Raw genomic sequence first — 22,149 nt, 5'->3', positions numbered from 1 at the left:
GACTGTGACAATATTAATATCATGGCCTCTCTATCCACATGGATAACCATGAGATCAACAGACGAGTACTTACGACGAATGGAGACAGCCGCTCGTAGGGGAACCCTTAAACCACGGAAGAAGATAACAACAGCATCATCAACGGCAACGGAATGATGAATCCGGTCGCCAGAAGCGGTCTGACGAGGTCGCCGACAGAACACAATCAACAGATGTAACAAAAGCAGCTTGAGCAACAGAATTAGTGAGAGAGATGGCAGTTGCGAAGTGTACGGATTTCACTTGCAAAGCAATCCAAGATGGAAGCTGTAGCGGACTGTAGCGGACGAACTGCGTGAGCCTGACCCAAGGACAGCCATCAAAGAGTGGATAAGACTGAAGAAGAGAGCGGAAGCCGCTGAAGTCGATAATAATGGGGATGCCAGACCAACGAACGAAGCGATTAGCAACCTTTAGCAATGAAATAGTGATACCCCGTGGTGTGAGGTCCGGAACAGGAAGGACAGAAGCAGAAGGGATAGCGCCAAATGCAAAAAAAAAACAGCGAAGACATGTATGCCGAAGTCGGATTTGCAACTCAATGAGTTTGGTGCTGACATCCAGAAGATCAGACGCGCACAGGCTGGAGCACAGCATATCAAGAGCTTACGGAGAAATTAATGGGTGAAAAGGTACACCTGAAAGCCAAGTGTCTTCAAGCGACGACCCAATGTAAGGATTTGTACACCGAAGAGGAAGTGAGAGAATCTTCATGAAGGAGCAATGTGATTTGGAAAGCGTGGAGATAACGCTGCGTTTGGGAAGACTGTTCGGAACGTAGAAAACATCGCTCAGCTTCCAGTAAATGCATCCAACAAAGCGATGAATACCGACAAAATCAAAGTCGGTTGTTCAGTATGCCGTCTCAGGTTCTCCCTATATCAGAAAGGGTGCTAAAGGTGTCTGAAATATGGCCACCTGGCGCGAAACTGTATAGCAATCGACAGAAGTAAGCTGTGCAGATGGTGCAGTCAGGAAGTTCATAAGGCGCAAGACTGCAACAATGATGCAAAGATGTCTGTTCTGTGCTAACAAAAGTTGCAACAGACACGCGACAGGAGACCCAAGATGCAGGTGGAAGATACTAACCCGCACTGGCGCAGTGTTTGGAATTTTATCGTGAGTTACTGATTGGTCTATTCTCAGCTTGTGCTGCATTCGACGTATGTAACAAATCGTGAAGCGACGTGCTCGGAGATGCTGGGTCTTTAGGCCCAATGGTCACTGGACCGAATAGTCATCAAAGTGAATTGCAATTTAACGGTTATGAAACTGGAAACGGATTCGTTTTTTATTTACCTTCTTCAACAATTGAGGGGCCCAGAATCAAAGGGGTGTAAGTGACCATTTTGTCGATTTTGAGCCGTATCAGTTTTGATTACTACTGTGATGGAATGTAACTTGCAAATGGCTTTTTCAGTCTCGATAAAATTCAAATTCTGCTATTTAATTTCGTCCAACGTTTCGGTCGCATATAGGACCTTTATCAGGGACTCAATTATCACAAATTCTTCTTCCAATGTGTTCTATTGAACAAAGGTTGTCCGCAGCGGAACGAATTTTCCCTCACAGCAGTTAACGGTCCTGCCAGACATGATGAAGGTCCTATATCCGACTGAAACGTTAGACGAAATTAAATAGCAGTATTTGAATTTTGTCAAGATTTTGAGCTGAGCTTACCAAAAAAATCTTCAGATTTCAAGCTTTCAGAAACTTTTAAAGGTTATTTTTACGATGATTAGAAAAATCACAATAAATCGTAGAAAATCAGGTCGATTTTGAAACTCCATACATTTTGTATCCTATGAAAAAAAATATAAAAAACTTTAAACCTCATTTACTCGAAAGTGGGTTTATGTCACTTACATCCCTTTGCTTCTAACCTCCTCAATTATTGCCAATAGCTATTTAAACAATAAAACTAGAAAGAATAGCCTATGTTTAACAGCAAGGTAAATTATTTGAATATCAGCAGTTTCTGCGTCACATACTATCTGTATATCGGAGCATCTTTTTTGTATTATTTCGTGAGCAATGCAACTCGATGAGAGGACAAATTTGCGTTCGGCTAAAATGTACGTGAGATTTCGTATGTCTATTAACATAGCATGGCATATTGATTAGATAATACACGGTACGGTAAAGGCTGGGTAGTGGGTATGCTGCGCAATTCAGATCCCATTGTGATCCACTAGCCTCTGCCCAGCAACTCCTATCTCTACCTCCTCGTGGTACATGCCGGAAACTATGAGCAACCTTGAAGAAGATCGGGTAACCAACTCCGGTGGGAACTTTGGTCATAGGCTGACAGGGAAGGGGGGGGGGGAACCTGGACGTCTGTTCTCTCTATTTTATTGGGAGCACCCGCATACTCGCCGATCTACTGAAGGACCGCGGGTTCGGCATCGTAGCACTGCAGGAGGTGTGTTGGACAGGATCCATGGTGCGAACGTTTAGAGGTGATCATACCATCTACCAGAGCTGCAGCAACACACGCGAGCTGGGAACAGCTTTCATCGTGATGGGTGATATGCAGAGGCGCGTGATCGGTTGGTGGCCGATCGACGAAAGAATGTGCAGGTTGAGGATCAAGGGCCGATTCTTCAACTTCAGCATAATAAACGTGCACAGCCCACACTCCAGAAGTACTGATAATGACAAGGACGCATTTTACGCGCAGCTCGAACGCGAGTACGATCGCTGCCCAAGCCACGACGTCAAGATTATCATAGGAGATTTGAACGCTCAGGTAGGCCAGGAGGAGGAATTCAGACCGACGATTGGTAAGTTCAGCGCCCACCAGCAGACGAACGAAAACGGCCTACGACTCATTGATTTCGCTGCCTCCAAAAATATGGCCATACGTAGCACCTTTTTCCAACACAGCCTCCCTTATCGTTACACCTGGAGATCCCCACAGCACATAGAATCTCAAATCGACCACGTTCTGATTGACGGACGGAACTTCTCCGACATTATCGACGTCAGGACCTATCGTGGCGCCATCATCGACTCCGACCACTATCTGGTGATGGTCAAACTGCGCCCAAAACACTCCGTCATCAACAATGTACGGTACCGGCGACCGCCACGGTACAACCTAGAGCGACTGAAGCAACCGGATGTCGCCTCAGCATACGCGCATACTCTCGAGGCCGCGTAGCCAGACGAGGGCGAGCTCGATTACAAACAGAAGCGGAAACAGCAGATCCGCCTCTTTCGGGAGAAAAAGCGCCGCCTGGAAGAAACGGAGTGTGAAGAAATGGAATTGCTGTGCCGTTCCCAAGAAACACGAAGTTTTATCAGAAGCTCAACGCATCCCGCAACGGCTTCGTGCCGCGAGCCGAAATATGCAGGGATAAAGACGGAGGCCTCTTCACGGACGGACGTGAGGTGATCGAAAGGTGGAAACAGCACTTCGATCAGCACCTGAACGGCGTGGAGAACGTAGGCACGGGAGCCCACGGCAACGGAAGAAATGTGGAAATGAAGCGGAGGACGGAAATGAACCAACTCCCACGCTGAGGGAAGTTAAGGGTGCCATTCACCAGCTCAAAACAAACAAAGCAGCTGGTAAGGATGGTATCGCAGCTGAACTCATCAAGATGGGCCCAGACAAGTTGACCACCTATCTGCATCGGCTGATAGTCAGGATCTGGGAAACCGAACAGCTACCGGAGGAGTGGAAGGAAGGGGTAATCTGCCCCATTCACAAGAAAGGCGACCATTTGGAATGTGAGAACTTCAGGGCGATCACTATTTTGAATGCTGCCTACAAAGTGCTATCCCAGATCATCTTCCGTCGTCTGTCACCTAAAACGAATGAGTTCGTGGGAAGTTATCAGGCTGGCTTCATCGACGGCCGGTCGACAACGGACCAGATTTTTACCGTACGGCAAATCCTCCAGAAATGCCGTGAAAACCAGATCCCAACGCATCAACTGTTTATTGACTTCAAAGCGGCATACGACAGTATGGACCGCGCAGAGCTATGGAGAATCATGGACGAAAACGGCTTTCCTGGGAAGCTGACTAGACTGATTAATGCAACGATGGACGGTGTGCAAAACTGCGTATGGGTTTCGGGTGAACTATCCAGTTCATTCGAATCTCGCCGGGGACTGCGACAAGGTGATGGACTCTCATGCCTGCTCTTCAACATCGCTCTGGAAGGTGTGATGCGACGAGCCGGGCTCAACAGCCGGGGAACGATTTTCATAAAATCCGGTCAATTTGTGTGCTTGGCGGACGACATGGACATTATCGCTAGAACATTTGAAACGGTGGCAGAGCTGTACACCCTCCTGAAACGCGAAACAGCAAAGGTCGGACTGGTGGTGAATGCCTCAAAAACAAAGTACATGCTGGTAGGCGGAACCGGATCCGTCTGGGTAGTAATGTTACGATAGACGGGGATACTTTCGAGGTGGTGGAGGAATTCGTCTACCTCGGATCCTTACTGACGACTGATAACAACGTGAGCCGTGAAATTCGGAGGCGCATCATCAGCGGAAGTCGGGCATACTACGGGCTCCAGAAGAAACTGCGGTCGAAAAAGATTCACCCACGCACCAAATGCACCATGTACAAAACGCTAATAAGACCAGTGATCCTCTACGGGCACGAGACATGGACCATGCTCGAGAAGGACCTGCAAGCACTCGGAGTTTTCGAGCAACGCATGCTAAGGACGATCTTCGGTGATGTGCAGGAGAACGGTGTGTGGCGCAGAAGGATGAACCACGAGCTAGCTGCACTTTACGGCGAACCCAGCATCCAGAAGGGGGCCAAAGCCGGAAGGATACGGTGGGCAGGGCATGTTGCAAGAATGCCGGACAACAACCCTGCAAAGCTGGTGTTTGCAACTGATCCGCTTGGCACAAGAAGGCATGGAGCGCAGAGAGCACGATGGGCGGACCAGGTGGAGCGTGACTTGGCGAGCATTGGGCGCGACCGAGGATGGAGAGCGGCAGCCACAAACCGAGTATTGTGGCGTATACTATTGTTGATTATGCCTTGTCTTAATGATGTTGAACAAATAAATGTGTGTATGTAATACATATGTATCTACTTTAGATGATGCCCAGGAACATAGCCCACTTTCATAAATATCCAGAGTTACATTTTAGAAAGGGAATTATGAGATGCTTTCCTGGCGAAAAGCATATGAATGTCATGACAAAGTAGAGTTTAAGTATACTATAGTATAGTATACTATTATTGAATGAAATTTTACTATTTACTTTGCCGTTTTCCTGATAATAGTTTATAATTGAACATGAAGGCATCTCGCAAAATTTAGAACTGTAGAATCCGTGCAATTCTTTCTAAAATTTAGTTTAAAATCCATTTATCACAATCACAATCCACACATTTTCTGTTTTCAGCTCTATATTGTCCTTATTGTGTCTAAGCTTGAAATATTTAAAAAAGCAACTACCGGATCCACTTTTAGTTTAGAATAACTAGCCACAAATGGTCCCAGTCCCTATCAAATGAAAATTATTTGAATCACGATAGTGGAATAGTGGTCTTGTGTAAGATATAAGTTGTAAGCTGCGTATGTAGCTAGACCCCAGTTTGTTTTTATATTTCGTTCATAACTCTTTCAAATAGAGGAAAAACAGTGAACGTTCAGTTTATTTAAGTAGAGCAGAATACAATGTGATAGCAAGAAAAATGACTAATAGATTTACAAGGCATAAAACACAGTAGAGCAGCAACAAACGCCCATCGCCGTTGACATTTGCCGTATGCATTTAACTATTGAATGCCTCTCTACAAAATCCAGCGGGTAGTGTTGTGAACGCAAAGGATCTTGCGTCATAGTCAAATGTAGTGAATGCTAAGCCGCTTCTAATAGGAGTTGGAGCCACGGCGACAACGTACATGTACCATACCGTTTAGCACCGTAGCCAACCGTGTTGACCATTACTGGTCGATTGCTGTCTGTCGATGCTCGTTCACCGATTAAAAGCTAGGTAAATCGTGTCAGCATCTCTAGATACCACTTGTAGGGGGTTGAACGGCTTAAACCAGTTTTAATAACCTCGAACCGGGTGGTTACACCAGTACGTGCAGTTTTTACCACTTTTTCCTGTGTGAGCACGGCGTGTTCGAGAGGAGATTTTGTTTAACAAAAATATGGCTCTCGTGGATTATGTGATTGAAAATGTAATTACTTTCGTCTAAGAACCTTTAATTCTAATATTTTATTTTGAAATAAATTTTACAAGAAGCTTATCTAAATTTGCATTACATAGAAACGATTTTTTCAATGAATTAAAATTTCGACCGTATATTCAAAATTTTAATTGTACATATATCGTTGCTAAGAGTAAACACGTTAAAACAAAATATTCAATAAATGTTTTCGAATCACAAGTACCGTGTGAGCTTTTCCTGCCTGCACTAATCGCGCACTTTATCATCGGCAGTTCGGTGAATGGTTTTTGAGATGCTGGAGCGACTTCTCTAGGCGGCGGTTCATAGCTCACATCTGAGATCGAGCTGTGTTTAGATATTAGCTATGTTAAAGTTACGTCCCCAATCCATTCACTGCTATTGGTCCTATTATAAAATCGCCAAGTAGTGCCGCTTGATCAGTTGAAGACTTGCGGACATTGCAGTCAACAGCGCACGCCACAGAAGAGACCCATAAACAACGGGTCCACATCGAGGCCGCCGATGGATGATGGCATGACCACGACAACAACGTTTCCTTTCACCGCTCGAACCGGCTGGCGGGACTGACAGTAGTTTTTCTTGCTATTTTGTTGGGCCATTTATCGTTTGCCAGTTTATAACTCTTCCGGTGTCAGAGTGTTATGATCTGCGAGCTTTGTTCATAGTCAAACCATAAATATTATGGCTCTGCTACCGTTAGAGAGCCCCGATAGAAAGAGGATCATAACCAGGTTTGTGCATGAAGGAAGATGCAACTTCTTCGTGCTGTGGATACTTACCAGAAAGTGTGCTAAAATAAAAACTACCGCCTGCAATTCCATGGTGCTCTCATTGGAATGCCTGAAAGGAAACATCGAAAAGAACAACAATTAATTAATGTTAAATTACCAGAGGGTGGGAAGCACGTTATAGTTTATAGGCTTTGGGATGGCAAACGTAAATTTATGACTTTGCGTACTAATGAAGCAGGCAATGCTGGACCTAGTTCTTTTGCTTAGGTATAGGAAATGGAACATTTATGTTAACATGCTTGTACTCGACAACCTGGAGAGTGGAGATCCACGAGTGATCGGCAATGGGAGGGATTAATAATTATGAACAATAATTATAACAATAAACAATAACAAAAAGAATACCGGGCAACACCCCTGCAAAGTTGGTGTTCGCTACAGATTAGATTGACATAAGAATGGCGCTGAAATGGAGTACAGCGGGCAATATAATCAATACTTCGCATATAAGCCCTTTGGAAAAATAAGTTTTTCAACCAGTGTAAAGCCATTGGTGCTTGCTAATCGGAATAAATTAATAAGGTCTACATTAGTGAAGATTTGAAACGCTTTATTTATAGCTTGTATTGTGCTGTAACCAATAAGTGCCCACTTTCAAATTATAAGTATTCGACCAAACAGATTCCTTATTCTGAAACAAGAAGCAAATCGTAGAACAAGAGAGGCTAACCAACCAACTACTCGATGCGAGCGTTCAAACATACACAAGTGCCGAATTATAGCAAGAAGAGGAAAATAGCCGAAGTTAAATGACCTTAATTGCGGTGGTAAGAGCAGTTTTTTCTTCGATATCGGATTATTAGATGATCGAGTTAGGAGCAACGAGAGATCTGGATAACCACTAGCCGGTAGATGAATCAAGTGTGAAAGCGATGATTTGGATTAATTGGGGTAAGTACATATGTGGTGCAACCGAGCTGTGATTTTTTCTATGCAACAGGCAACCGGGGCATTATTTTAATCATTGAGATAGACCGCTCATTTTTTTTATTATAAAATGGAACAATGAAGTAATCTTAATCGTTTTCTTTTTTATCCATAGAAACATCAAAAATATGTTTGCTCTGTTTTTGCTCTAAAGGGTGGTACAGGCAAATTTAGGTTCATACAATTTTGTTCTAAAGTTATCTAAAGACTGCGTACACCAAAATAGATTTTTGGACCAGTAATGGTACATTGTGTGTAGCTTATACCATAAAATTTTCATCAAAATCAGTTTAGTGCTTGTGGAGATATTGTTGAATCCTGAGATCTGCAATTTTAATGTTTTGTAAAAAGAGGATTCAAAGTTAAGAACACATTTTTACTGTTTTGTTTATATAGCCAGAAAAAGTTACCCGATTTCAATGAAAATTTTTCTGTTTGTAAAGTATGCATGTCAAAATGTTGTGTAAAAAATCATTCAATTTTATCCAGCCGTTACAAAGTTATATTTTCTTAAGTGGCACCCGGTCAGTTTTTTTTCCATATTCAAACTGCTACAACTTTGAAAGTACATATTCATACAAAATGGCTCAAAATTTAACTAATTCCAAGAGTCTCTCTACCTGGTGTTCATTGATTACGAAAAAGCTTTCGATCGTCGTCTCAATTACGGAAATATGTGGGAAGCCCTCAGGCGCAAGTGTGTCCCTGAGAAAATCATCGGCCTCATTGAAGTACAGTATAGAGCATTTTCGTGCAGAGTACTGCATAACGGTGTTTTGTCCGATCCCATCGCATCCGGGTCGTTGCTGGAGTGAGGCAAGGATGTATACTATCACCACTACTGTTCCTCATCATAATCGACGAGATCCTGGTTGGTGCGATTGATTGTGAATCAAATCGTGGGTTGCTGTGGCAGCCCATTACCATGGAGCACCTAAATGACTTCGAACTGGCTGATGACGTTGCTCTCCTAGCTCAACGGCGCTCTGATATGCAGAACAAGCTCGATTCTTGCCAATCGCTCCTCAGCAGCAGGTCTTATCATCAACGTCAACAAGACCAAATCGTTGGATGTAAACACGATCAACCCTTCCAGCTTTACGGTAGCTGGGTAATCAGTGGAGAATGTTGAAAGCTTCCAATACCTTGGTAGCCAAATGGCGACATAGGTGCACGGATCAAGAAGGCGAGGCCTGCTTTTGCAAGTTTAAGAAATGTATGGAAAAACAACCAGATCTGAGTGAGTTTTTGGTGGCAAAGTGTACAGGCCGCGTTTTCATTCGGTCGTCGTCGTCGTCTATTTGACTGCTCATCTTCGTACGGGGCGATTTAGTGAGTTTTTGGTGGCAAAGAGTACAGGCCGCGTTTTCATTTGGATCATCCGCGTGCACGTCGTCGTCGTCGTCTATTTGCCTGCTCATCTTCGTACGGGGCGATTTAGTGAGTTTTTGGTGGCAAAGTGTACAGGCCGCGTTTTCATTCGGTCGTCGTCGTCGTCTATTTGACTGCTCAACTTCGTACGGGGCGATTTAGTGAGTTTTTGGTGGCAAAGTGTACAGGCCGCGTTTTCATTCGGATCGTCCGTCGTCGTTGTCGTCTATTTGACTGCTCATCTTCGTACGGGGCGATTTAGTGAGTTTTTGGTGGCAAAGTGTACAGGCCGCGTTTTCATTCGGTCGTCGTCGTCGTCGTCGTCGTCTATTTGCCTGCTCATCTTCGTACGGGACGATTTAGTGAGTTTTTGGTGGCAAAGAGTACAGGCCGCGTTTTCATTCGGTCGTCGTCGTCGTCGTCGTCGTCGTCGTCGTCGTCGTCTATTTGACTGCTCATCTTCGTACGGGGCGATTTAGTGAGTTTTTGGTGGCAAAGAGTACAGGCCGCGTTTTCATTCGGTCGTCGTCGTCGTCGTCTATTTGACTGCTCAACTTCGTACGGGGCGATTTAGTGAGTTTTTGGTGGCAAAGTGTACAGGCCGCGTTTTCATTCGGATCGTCCGTCGTCGTTGTCGTCTATTTGACTGCTCATCTTCGTACGGGGCGATTTAGTGAGTTTTTGGTGGCAAAGTGTACAGGCCGCGTTTTCATTCGGTCGTCGTCGTCGTCTATTTGACTGCTCATCTTCGTACGGGGCGATTTAGTGAGTTTTTGGTGGCAAAGAGTACAGGCCGCGTTTTCATTCGGATCATCCGCGTGCACGTCGTCGTCGTCGTCTATTTGCCTGCTCATCTTCGTACGGGACGATTTAGTGAGTTTTTGGTGGCAAAGAGTACAGGCCGCGTTTTCATTCGGTCGTCGTCGTCGTCGTCGTCGTCGTCGTCGTCTTTTTGACTGCTCATCTTCGTACGGGGCGATTTAGTGAGTTTTTGGTGGCAAAGTGTACAGGCCGCGTTTTCATTCGGTCGTCGTCGTCGTCTATTTGACTGCTCATCTTCGTACGGGGCGATTTAGTGAGTTTTTGGTGGCAAAGAGTACAGGCCGCGTTTTCATTCGGTCGTCGTCGTCGTCTATTTGACTGCTCATCTTCGTACGGGGCGATTTAGTGAGTTTTTGGTGGCAAAGTGTACAGGCCGCGTTTTCATTCGGTCGTCGTCGTCGTCTATTTGACTGCTCAACTTCGTACGGGGCGATTTAATGAGTTTTTGGTGGCAAAGTGTACAGGCCGCGTTTTCATTCGGTCGTCGTCGTCGTCTATTTGACTGCTCAACTTCGTACGGGGCGATTTAATGAGTTTTTGGTGGCAAAGAGTACAGGCCGCGTTTTCATTCGGATCATCCGCGTGCACGTCGTCGTCGTCGTCTATTTGCCTGCTCATCTTCGTACGGGGCGATTTAGTGAGTTTTTGGTGGCAAAGTGTACAGGCCGCGTTTTCATTCGGTCGTCGTCGTCGTCTATTTGACTGCTCAACTTCGTACGGGGCGATTTAATGAGTTTTTGGTGGCAAAGTGTACAGGCCGCGTTTTCATTCGGTCGTCGTCGTCGTCGTCTATTTGACTGCTCAACTTCGTACGGGGCGATTTAGTGAGTTTTTGGTGGCAAAGTGTACAGGCCGCGTTTTCATTCGGTCGTCGTCGTCGTCTATTTGACTGCTCATCTTCGTACGGGGCGATTTAGTGAGTTTTTGGTGGCAAAGAGTACAGGCCGCGTTTTCATTCGGATCATCCGCGTGCACGTCGTCGTCGTCGTCTATTTGCCTGCTCATCTTCGTACGGGGCGATTTAGTGAGTTTTTGGTGGCAAAGTGTACAGGCCGCGTTTTCATTCGGTCGTCGTCGTCGTCTATTTGACTGCTCATCTTCGTACGGGGCGATTTAGTGAGTTTTTGGTGGCAAAGAGTACAGGCCGCGTTTTCATTCGGTCGTCGTCGTCGTCGTCGTCTATTTGACTGCTCATCTTCGTACGGGGCGATTTACACTAAATTCTGTTTTTACGCGATTTTTAGTTCCGCGTAAAAAAAATCGTGTAAAAAAAGTTTTCAAAACTTTTTTTATCGGATCATCCTTAAATTTTGACAGGGTATCAAGGATGATAAGAGAGATCTCTGGTAGAAATTTGAGCCCCGTCGGAAGTAAATAACGACCAGGAGAGAAGAATCTTTCCAAAAGCACATCGCGTAATTTCGAGAAAATCGTGTAAAAAAATCGTGTAAAATAAAACCGCGTAAAAAAAGATCGTGTAAAAAAAGAATTTAGTGTAGTGAGTTTTTGGTGGCAAAGTGTACAGGCCGCGTTTTCATTCGGTCGTCGTCGTCGTCGTCGTCGTCTATTTGACTGCTCATCTTCGTACGGGGCGATTTATGTAGTGAGTTTTTGGTGGCAAAGTGTACAGGCCGCGTTTTCATTCGGTCGTCGTCGTCGTCTATTTGACTGCTCATCTTCGAACGGGGCGATTTAGTGAGTTTTTGGTGGCAAAGAGTACAGGCCGCGTTTTCATTCGGATCATCCGCGTGCACGTCGTCGTCGTCGTCTATTTGCCTGCTCATCTTCGTACGGGGCGATTTAGTGAGTTTTTGGTGGCAAAGAGTACAGGCCGCGTTTTCATTCGGTCGTCGTCGTCGTCTATTTGACTGCTCAACTTCGTACGGGGCGATTTAGTGAGTTTTTGGTGGCAAAGTGTACAGGCCGCGTTTTCATTCGGATCGTCCGTCGTCGTTGTCGTCTATTTGACTGCTCATCTTCGTACGGGGCGATTTAGTGAGTTTTTGGTGGCAAAGAGTACAGGCCGCGTTTTCATTCGGTGGTCGTCGTCGTCTATTTGACTGCTCAACTTCGTACGGGGCGATTTAGTGAGTTTTTGGTGGCAAAGTGTACAGGCCGCGTTTTCATTCGGATCGTCCGTCGTCGTTGTCGTCTATTTGACTGCTCATCTTCGTACGGGGCGATTTAGTGAGTTTTTGGTGGCAAAGAGTACAGGCCGCGTTTTCATTCGGTCGTCGTCGTCGTCTATTTGACTGCTCATCTTCGTACGGGGCGATTTAGTGAGTTTTTGGTGGCAAAGAGTACAGGCCGCGTTTTCATTCGGATCATCCGCGTGCACGTCGTCGTCGTCGTCTATTTGCCTGCTCATCTTCGTACGGGGCGATTTAGTGAGTTTTTGGTGGCAAAGAGTACAGGCCGCGTTTTCATTCGGTCGTCGTCGTCGTCGTCGTCGTCGTCGTCGTCGTCTATTTGACTGCTCATCTTCGTACGGGGCGATTTACACTAAATTCTGTTTTTACGCGATTTTTTGTTCCGCGTAAAAAAAATCGTGTAAAAAAAGTTTTCAAAACTTTTTTTATCGGATCATCCTTAAATTTTGACAGGGTATCAAGGATGATAAGAGAGATCTCTGGTAGAAATTTGAGCCCCGTCGGAAGTAAATAACGACCAGGAGAGAAGAATCTTTCCAAAAGCACATCGCGTAATTTCGAGAAAATCGTGTAAAAAAAATCGTGTAAAATAAAACCGCGTAAAAAAAGATCGTGTAAAAAAAGAATTTAGTGTAGTGAGTTTTTGGTGGCAAAGTGTACAGGCCGCGTTTTCATTCGGTCGTCGTCGTCGTCGTCGTCTATTTGACTGCTCATCTTCGTACGGGGCGATTTAGTGAGTTTTTGGTGGCAAAGTGTACAGGCCGCGTTTTCATTCGGATCGTCCGTCGTCGTTGTCGTCTATTTGACTGTGCTCATCTTCGTGATTTTGGAGGCAAAGTGAAGAGGCCATTTTTTTTCATTTGAGCCTGCCGCGTCGTCGTCGTCGTCGCAGATTTGGCTGTGCTCATCTTCGTACGGGGCGGTTTAGTGTGATTTTTGAGGCAAAGTGAAAAGCCGCTTTTTTATTCGGACCGGCTGCGTCGTCGTCGTCGTCAATTTGAATGTCCACATCGTCGTACCCGTGTTTAGTTGTAGCGGTTCAGTGTGATTTCGGAGAAGAGGCCAGTTAGTGGAAGATGCTGTAGCACATACGCACTGGACACTTTGAAGGATGTTTATTGGTGAGCTCTTTCCATTTTATAATAATAATAATATAATAATTAATGCTAAAGGATTTATACAATTCTGCTCTGGTTTTTGTGTATTTATCTAACAAATATTGAAAAGTTCGTCACGTCATGTGTCGGCGTTAGTACGCAATGCACAATCAGTTGATAATAAATATGTTTCTTTCATTTTTTGCATTTACACAAAAATTTGAATGGTTTGTCATCTTCGGTGTCGACATTTGTAATATTTTAGTCAAAATGAATAAATGTTTTGACTCAATAGTAAAGGTTGCATGAGAGTCCGTCTTGGTTCGTCGTTGCATCGCGTCGTCGTCCTGTGTGCGTACTCATCTTCGTACGAGGCGGTTTAGTGTGTTTTTGGAGGCAAAGGAAGTGCCGCTTTTTTCATTCGGATCGGGCGCGTTGTCGTCGACAATTTGAATGTGCACATCGTCGTACCCGTGTGTTGTTGTAGCAGTTCAGTGTAATTTCGAGGCCAGTTAGTGGAAGATGCTGCAGCTCTGGTTTTTGTGTATTTATCTAACAAATATTGAAAAGTTCGTCACGTCATGTGTCGGCGCTAGTTCCAAATGCACATTTAGTTGATAATAAATAATTTCCTTTAATTTTTTGCATGAACACAAAAATTTGAATGGTTCGTCATCTTCGGTGTCGACATTTGTAATATTTTAGTCCAAATGAATAAATGTTTTGACTCAAATAAAGGTTGCATGAATTTCTGGAAAAAGAGAGGGTCGGTAAAAGATAGACGGCGAACCATGCGGTAAGATCTTTCTGATTTATTTATCACGTGTTATTTGGTTAATACTTGTGAATTGATCGCGTTCAGCATTGTCTCGCGCGGAAACGCAAACTACAGATGCGTCGGTGTTTAGCATTGTGTTCTCCTTAGTTGCGAATGAATAACTTATGTAGGGTGAGTTTTGAGGCACAAAAGATCGCGTTCGTCGTCCAAGGTTTAGAAGGGTATTTCTTCGCGAGCGCATTATTAATCGCGATTCAAAACATTACACTCGTTTACCACGACAAAATCCTCAACACATCTCCATTTCCCCTGTCCAAACTCCTAGCGATTTCTCGTAGTAACGCAGAGAATTCCTCGGTTATTGGCCTAAGCGAGAATCACGTCATCACTTCCTTCCCTATCCTCAATTGACCTGCATTCGGACGCGGCCGGCGCTGGTATTGCTTATTGAAAAGTATTGGGATTCCAGCATTTACACAATGAAGAGAAAGCTAATCCCAAGCATCATTAGTTGGTTCTTTGTGTAAATGCAGTTGTCCTTGCAATAACAGAGGAGCAACCGCGGGCGGTCAATCATGCTCATGCTCATGCTCATGTATGGAAAAACAACCAGATCAGTCGACCCACCAAAATCCGATTTTTTAACTCGAACGTGAAATCTGTGCTGCTATACGCCAGTGAAACCTGGTGTGTATCAGTGGGGAACACGCAACGACTGCAGGTCTTCACCAATAGATGCCTGCGGTATATAATTCGTGCATGGTGGCCTCACAATTGGATCTCCAACGTGGAGCTCCATCGTCGATGTCATCAAAAGTGGAGGTGGGTCGGCCACACTCTGCGCAGGGGCGGAAACGAAACCTGCAAACAAGCGTTAGACTGGAACCGAAGACTACTTTATCAAGAAGACATGCAATTCTGTTGTTTCCCATACTAACTGCATGCGACACCGACAGCACCACCGCCTGTTGAGCTAAAGTGGTACCTTTGTATAAAAGTGTAAGAGTGTATTGGTGCGAATATGAAGAATTTACACACACTACCATAAATGCTTCCATCTTAATCCGTGGTGGCGTTGCTAACAGTGACTCCTGATTTTCAGCAGTGCTGTAAGTCTTCTTGATAAAGTCTTCGCTGGAACCCGGCAGGACATCGCAGCAGAGGCAGACAGAAATTTGACCTGGCTACAGTCAAGGCGATGGCTGGCAATCACCCAGGATGAAAATCTTTCAATTCGGTCCTCTGCACCACCATGGGTGTCCATTACAAAAAGTAAGTAAGTTCGTGCCTGTCAAACGATATACAAATGCAAAACGATCATTGGCAGGGGAAGCTCTCAGTTAATAACTGTGGAAGTGTTCGTTGAACACTAAGCTGACTTTACCCCAGTGGGTACATTACATCAAGAAGAAGAAGAAAATGGCAGTTTTTTTTAAATCTATTGAACTTAAAGTTGGCCTCTAATCTTTTCCAACCAAGCTAAAGTAGACGAGCAACTTTCAGTCAATTTTGCCGACAAAACCCCTCAAAACGAAGAAAACAAACCTGCCGACAACACCCAAAGCCACTCTACCTGAATTATGTGTTGCAAAACATTTAGAAATGTGCAGACTTATCTTTCTATTTATAATATGTATTACTTTGGTATAATTATCGAACACATTTAATTATTGATTATATGTACATGAATTCTTCGTAATAAAAAACTTCAGAATATAATTGTGTTTGGATTTCCACCGAAAATTGCTCCAGGAAGTCTCACCAAAGAATACTCCTGGAATTCCAACCGATGATTGCAATAGGATGTTCAACCAAGGATTGCTGCAAAAATTCCCACCGAGGATTGCAGCAATTGCCATTATAGGAAGGAATCCCTCAGTGAGAATTCCTGGAGCATTCGTCTGTGGGAATTCCTAGAGTAATCCCCGGTGGGAAGTCTGGAAGCAATCCTAAACGGACGGCGAGGTGAAACACTCCTGAGTTGGGTTCGGAGTTTCCACACCCCCAGCCCAGACAACCAGAATTCGCAAAAAAATTAATAGATTTCATCATGTTATCACTAGAATGAAATTCAATGCAACACACAATCAATGCAAAAAATATCAACATGTGGGTGTTGCCGCCAGATGTGTTTTCGGATATTCTTTCGTATGAATTAGATACTGATATTTGTAGATACGATTAGTACTACAGGGGATGGCCAAAATGTTTGGGATAGGCAACTTTTTTTCTCCCACAAAAAAATTCAACATGCTGTAACTTTTCATAGAGTGCATAAAAAAATCTCAAATTTTGACTGTTTGTCAACCTATTATATGTGCATCATTGGTATAAATTTGGGCTCGATTGATTAATTTTTCGCGAAGTTAGAACCGTTCGGGTAAAACACTATTTTTTAGACAACTCATTCTTGAGGTGTCATATCTCGGAAACCAGTGAACCGATTTGAATGAATTTTTTAACGTTTATCAACAATATATTGATACTTAATACGACGTTATAAAATGTAATATTTTCTCACGGCGAATTGAGTTATACCGGATTGAAATGTTTACCCATATAGAGGAAAATAAGTCAAATTTACAATACCACACAAAAATTACTAAATATGTTCCTCCTTCAATCTAAATAGGCTCTAATATATCTGATTAGAGATAACTTGAGAACAGAAGTGGAAAATCTTTGGATATCAACACTAAAATTTATTGACATTGATGTTAAAAAAATGACATTTTTTCGAGAAAAATCCAAAAAGTGTCAATCCATGATAAATTTCTTCAACGTTTAAAAAGTAGCTATGTTTCAATAGTTTGTGAAGCATTCACATATTGTTAGTGTACGTTCAAAATTTCATTCAATACGGTTCACTGGTTTCCGAGATATGACACCTCAAAAATGAGTTGTCTGAAAAATAGTGTTTTACCCGAACGGTTCTAACTTTGCGAAATATTAATCAATCGAGCCCAAATTTGTACCAATCATGCACACATAATAGGTTGACAAACAGTCAAAATTTGAGATTTTTTGATGCGCTCTATGAAAAGTTATAGCTTGTTGAACTGTTTTGTGAGAGAAAAAAAGTTGCCTATCCCAAACATTTTGGCCATCCCCTGTATCTGTTTACAAATTGACTGAGTTATAGCAAGAGAGCAACAAAAAAAAGGATCGGGTGTATCTACATTTAATCACCTACAGCTCACTTTGGAAACTAAACCTAAAAATATGATATATGAAAAACTCGTGCGGCTAGACAAGTTCTACAAGAATGTCACGGAAAACCCGCTCTATCTCCAATATATAAGGTGAATGCCATCGACTATCTTCAAGAAATGCCTATTGGTATTCATTATGAAAATCAATTGGCATTTCTCGAAGGTTAGCGATGGCATTGACGTTAAATATTAAAATGAGAGCAGTTTTTCCTTGACTTTTTTAGAACTAATCAAGCCACACATGTTTTTCATATATCATATTTTTAGGTGCAGCTTCTGAAATGAGCTATAGGTGATTGAATCTAGATATGTCAAAATGGCATTTCCAGTACTGCATCTAGCAGCTGCAACTGCTACAAGTCACACATCATTATCGTTGATAACGGAATGAAGGCTTTTCCGATCAAAGACAGGTTTGGAGAAACTTGAACCTCTGTTTTCAAACCTTTTATTTTGTAAAACAATGTCATTTTAGGTATATGCCAATCTCAGGTCAGTACTTTACTAAAAATGGTATCCAAATACACCGTATTTTCCATTGCGTAATGTTCCTGTTTTGATTGATGTTTGCTGTTTCCAACGTACGGTTCATAGATCAAATATGGACTCATCCACGTGATGGGTTTTACTGTACTGCACTTGCAATGGTGGTGGTAATGTTTGGAGCTGGAAGCATGCTGTGCTACTTCGGAACGCTGGCTGCTACCTTACGTCCAAGGTATGTACTGTTACGGCCGGCTGATCTTACGTTCGTTTACCAAAACAGAGCGTCATCATCGAACCAGGCAGCTAGCCAACAAGCCAGCAGAAACAGCAACAGCAACAAGTGAGAGCAAAAATTGATGGGAGGAAATAAATAGCGTTGCATAATACAAAGCGGCAGCCCCATGCCAAACAGCGAAGCTCCAACGTTGTCGGTGCGGATATTTTCGTTTTTCAATGGATGTGTATGGAAGATGTTGTAGCTTGTTGTAGGTACACCAGCTGATGCGGTATTCACAATACTGGCCGACCGTAATGCAATGGTTGATGAGTCGGATGCGCAACACCTCGCACCCTCTCCTCCTAAACTGGCTGGGAGGGAGCCCCAGGTGCCCGTGTTGTTGTGTGATGTCATCTGCATTTAAATTTTTCACTCATGCGGCCGTGCTTTCAGTTTTTGGCAATCATCATGGATGGAGGTGAGCAAGCAGCACTTCGAAGGTGGTGGTCTGATATGGAAATGTGGGTATTTCGGCTAGCAGTGGCACACAAATTAGAGGAGATAAAATCGTGACCAAGTTATTTGGCAAAAATTTGCATTTCGAGGTTGCTGACGATTGTTTCCGTTACGTAATGCAGTTGGTCGATAGCAATAATGGCCTCTCCCATGGTGGGTGGTTGTGCTCGTAATCTGCGAAACGTGGGATTTATCTACGATTAAGCTTCGGTGAGGTGTTGAACATTTTAATACGTGTTGTCACAGAAAGATAGAAACTATACAGTTAAACACAAGGACTTGGGATCGAATCCTACTCCCGACAAACTCACAAAATGTGGGTTCTTCCATCCACAGTGGGAAAAAACCAGTGCAAAACTAAACTAAATTCTGTATCTCACGAACGCATCCGGCTTTTCTAATGAACAAAACGGTTTTAGGCGTAAAATTGTCTGGAGAATCGAATGGAAGTGTTAAAACAGACCGCACGGATCATTATCTTGCTCATTTTGCCCTAATTCCCCAATTTTTATTAACATTTACATGAAACTAGCTCTAAAACAATTATGAAACATGAATACGGTTTGCCTTGAAGGACTTTTGTGAAGGATTAAGATGTAGAGAATCGATTTGAAGGGATTGCAGTGACCGCATGAATGCATGTCTGCTTATTTTACCCTAATTCCCCTCATATATAGAGTTTTGTATGAAATTAGCTCCATAACTCGAAAGGAAATTATGAGTGGTATGCTAAGAAGGCTCTCTTTAGTGAATTATGGTACAAGGAATTGATGAGAAGTGATTGCAGTGACCGCGCGAATGTATTTATGCTATTTATACCTTAATTCCCCACATATATTGAGTTTTGTATGAAATTAGCTCCTTACTCGCAAGAAAATTATAAGTGGTAAGCCTTCTTACTTTCTTTAGTGGATTATGATACAGGGAATCGACTAGAAATGGTTGCAGTGACCGCGTGAATGTTGTTATGCTTATTTTAGCCTAATTCCCCACATATATTGAGTTTTTTTTATGAAATTAGCTCCATAATTCACAAGAAAATTATGAGTGGTATGCTAAGCAAGAGTTTTTTAGTGGATGATGATACAAGGATTCGATGAGAAGTGATTGCAGTGACTGCGTGAATGTTATTATGCTCACTTTACCCTAGTTCCCCACATACATTGAGTTTTGCATGAAATTCGCTCTATAACTCGCAAGGAAATTATGAGTGGTGTGCTCTGAAGGGTTTCTTTAGTGGATGATGATACAAGGAATAGATTAGAAATATTGCAGTGTGCGAATGTAGTTATGCTCATTTCACCCTAATTCTCTACATATGTTGAGTTTTGTGTTACATTAGCACCATAACTCGCAAGGAAATTATGGCTGGTATGCAAGACAGGTTTTCTTTAGTGGATTATCCCTCTAATACCCAAATTTTTGATTTTGATCTAAATATCATTTTCCGTCATCTTAAATCGATTCAAACATGTTTTGGAAGATGATTCTTGTTAATTCTCGATTTCATGAATTTCAGTTTTTGATTTTTCTAATTTTTATTTTTGAATATCCCCACAGTTTTATATTTTTCCTGGAAGCCTATTTGGGATACGGATTTTTTGAGATGAAAACATTTGGAGATTTTATGATTATTGTTGAAATATTTTTATTTTAAATTTTTTTCATTGAAAATTTTATTTTCCGTGTGATTTTAAGGAAAATAGTTTAAGAGTGCATTCGATTCCCTTAAACTATAAAACTAGGATAGAATGATTTGGGATAAATTTAAAATATGTTAATTGTAGCGATTCAATACAAAATAAACTTTGATTTCTAAATGGTGACTAAAACATCAATTTTTCAATGATTTTTTAAAAATGTAAATACGCTTTAAAACACACCATAAACCATTTTGAGATATACAAAACAGTCCTAAATAGCAGCCAAAAATATAAAAAAATCGATTTTCCACGAAACAAAAATTTAAAAAATGCTCAAACTATACCCCGTCTAAAGGCGGGGTTGGGTATTAGAGGGTTATGATACACGGTGATGAAAAAAGATTGTAGTGACCGCGTGAATGTATTAATGCTCATTTTACCCTTATTTCCCACTAAGGGTATGCGGTATACCGAAAAATTTCGACAAATACACCTCGAAACGAAATTCCGCGGAATTCCACGGAATTCACCTAGGCGAAATTTATGATTTTGTATTTCGTTTCGTTTCGCCAAATTCTAAAAATTTCGTCTTCAAAAAATAGATTTTGACGAAATCAAACGGAATTCCGCGGAATGTCTAAAAAGTTTGGAAAACAAAAAAATAGTGTCAATGTCCACATCATCTATCGAAGATCTTGCTAATCTTAAGTTACTGAAAAGTGTTAAAAAAATATCTCGAATAGCGAGAGACAATGCGCTTCTTCTTCTTTTTTGTGGCTCAACGTCCGCCTGAGACTTGGCCTGCCTCGCTTCAACTTAGTGTTCTTTGAAGCACTTCCACAGTTATTAATTAAAGGGCTTTCTTTACCTGCCATTGCATGATTTTGCACATTGTGAGGCAAGTACAATGATACACTATGTCGAGAAAATTTTCCTGACTGGAACGGGAATCGAACCCGCCGTCTCCAGATTGGCGACCCATAGCCTTAACCACTAGGCTAACTGGAGGCAATACACTCGCAGGTTCTATAATAAAAACACCAAAAATCTCGAATATATTTCTTATCTTGGACCTACCATCAAGATCTTGCTCGATAAGTCTGCTTTCCACACTTGCGGTATGCTGGACCACACTTAATATTTTGGTTAAATTTTCTGAAGGAACCAAATGCAAAAAACTCGGGTTTAGTTCCTGTCTTCAGTTTAGATTCCCAAAAGGAATTTTTAGCGGAGTAATGGAGTATATTGGGATAGAATGATCTAGAGTGTAGGATGCTCTAGCAAAAGTTCTAAGAAAACATGGAAGCTCTCCCAGGATATGTCTCTAGCAAAAAAAAAAAAATAATGGAAATCCCAGGAGAAATCGATTAAGACAAATTTGGTAGAAGGTTTGGTAAGTGCAAATGTTTGTGGAGAAACCCTTTTCCAGGAAATTTCCAGTGGAAGTCTTGAAAGGGTTTTGCCATCAAATCTACATGACGAAGCGTTTTACACGGCTAAACTCTTATTGCTTTCGATGATAAGAAATTTCGTAAAATTCCGTGATCGTCCTTTTGTTTTTCATAATGCTCTTCTTAAATGAGAAAATTTGCAGACGCTGGAAGGAGTACTTTAGCGATATTTCGATGAATTTAAGAAAATACTGTAAAATAATATTAGGGGAATCCTGAATCATATTTTTAATTGTTAAATTTCTAAAATATGTTCAGGTGAAGACATCTATGTAGGAGTTTGTAGCGGAATTTTTCAAGTATGTCAAGTGGAAAGTATGGAAAGTAGGAATTCATACCAATATTTTTTTGAAAATGTCAAAAGGTTTTTGCCCTGGGCTGAAAATCTCGTTAATAAAGATAATAATAATAAATGTCAAAAGGTTAGATGAACACTACAAACTTCTAACATCGCTGTGTGCGC

At 42.4% G+C, this 22,149-nt stretch overlaps 1 protein-coding gene across 2 annotated transcripts in view; it reads right to left on the bottom strand.

Moving 5' to 3' along the window:
* The window catches only part of LOC109430941 (cuticlin-4), a 231,799-nt gene that overhangs the window by 134,508 nt on the left and 75,142 nt on the right, over window positions 1-22,149 (bottom strand). For both annotated transcript variants that reach the window (XM_062852624.1, XM_062852625.1), the window contains exon 3: window positions 7,005-7,065. In XM_062852624.1, the coding sequence (XP_062708608.1) occupies window positions 7,005-7,046 (42 nt within the window). In that variant the 5' untranslated portion in view covers window positions 7,047-7,065. The remainder of the gene's footprint in view (window positions 1-7,004; window positions 7,066-22,149) is intronic.

This window comes from Aedes albopictus, chromosome 2 (genome assembly GCF_035046485.1).
Source record: "Aedes albopictus strain Foshan chromosome 2, AalbF5, whole genome shotgun sequence".
Lineage (NCBI taxonomy): Eukaryota > Metazoa > Arthropoda > Insecta > Diptera > Culicidae > Aedes > Aedes albopictus.
This window is presented reverse-complemented; position numbering and strand designations above follow the sequence as displayed.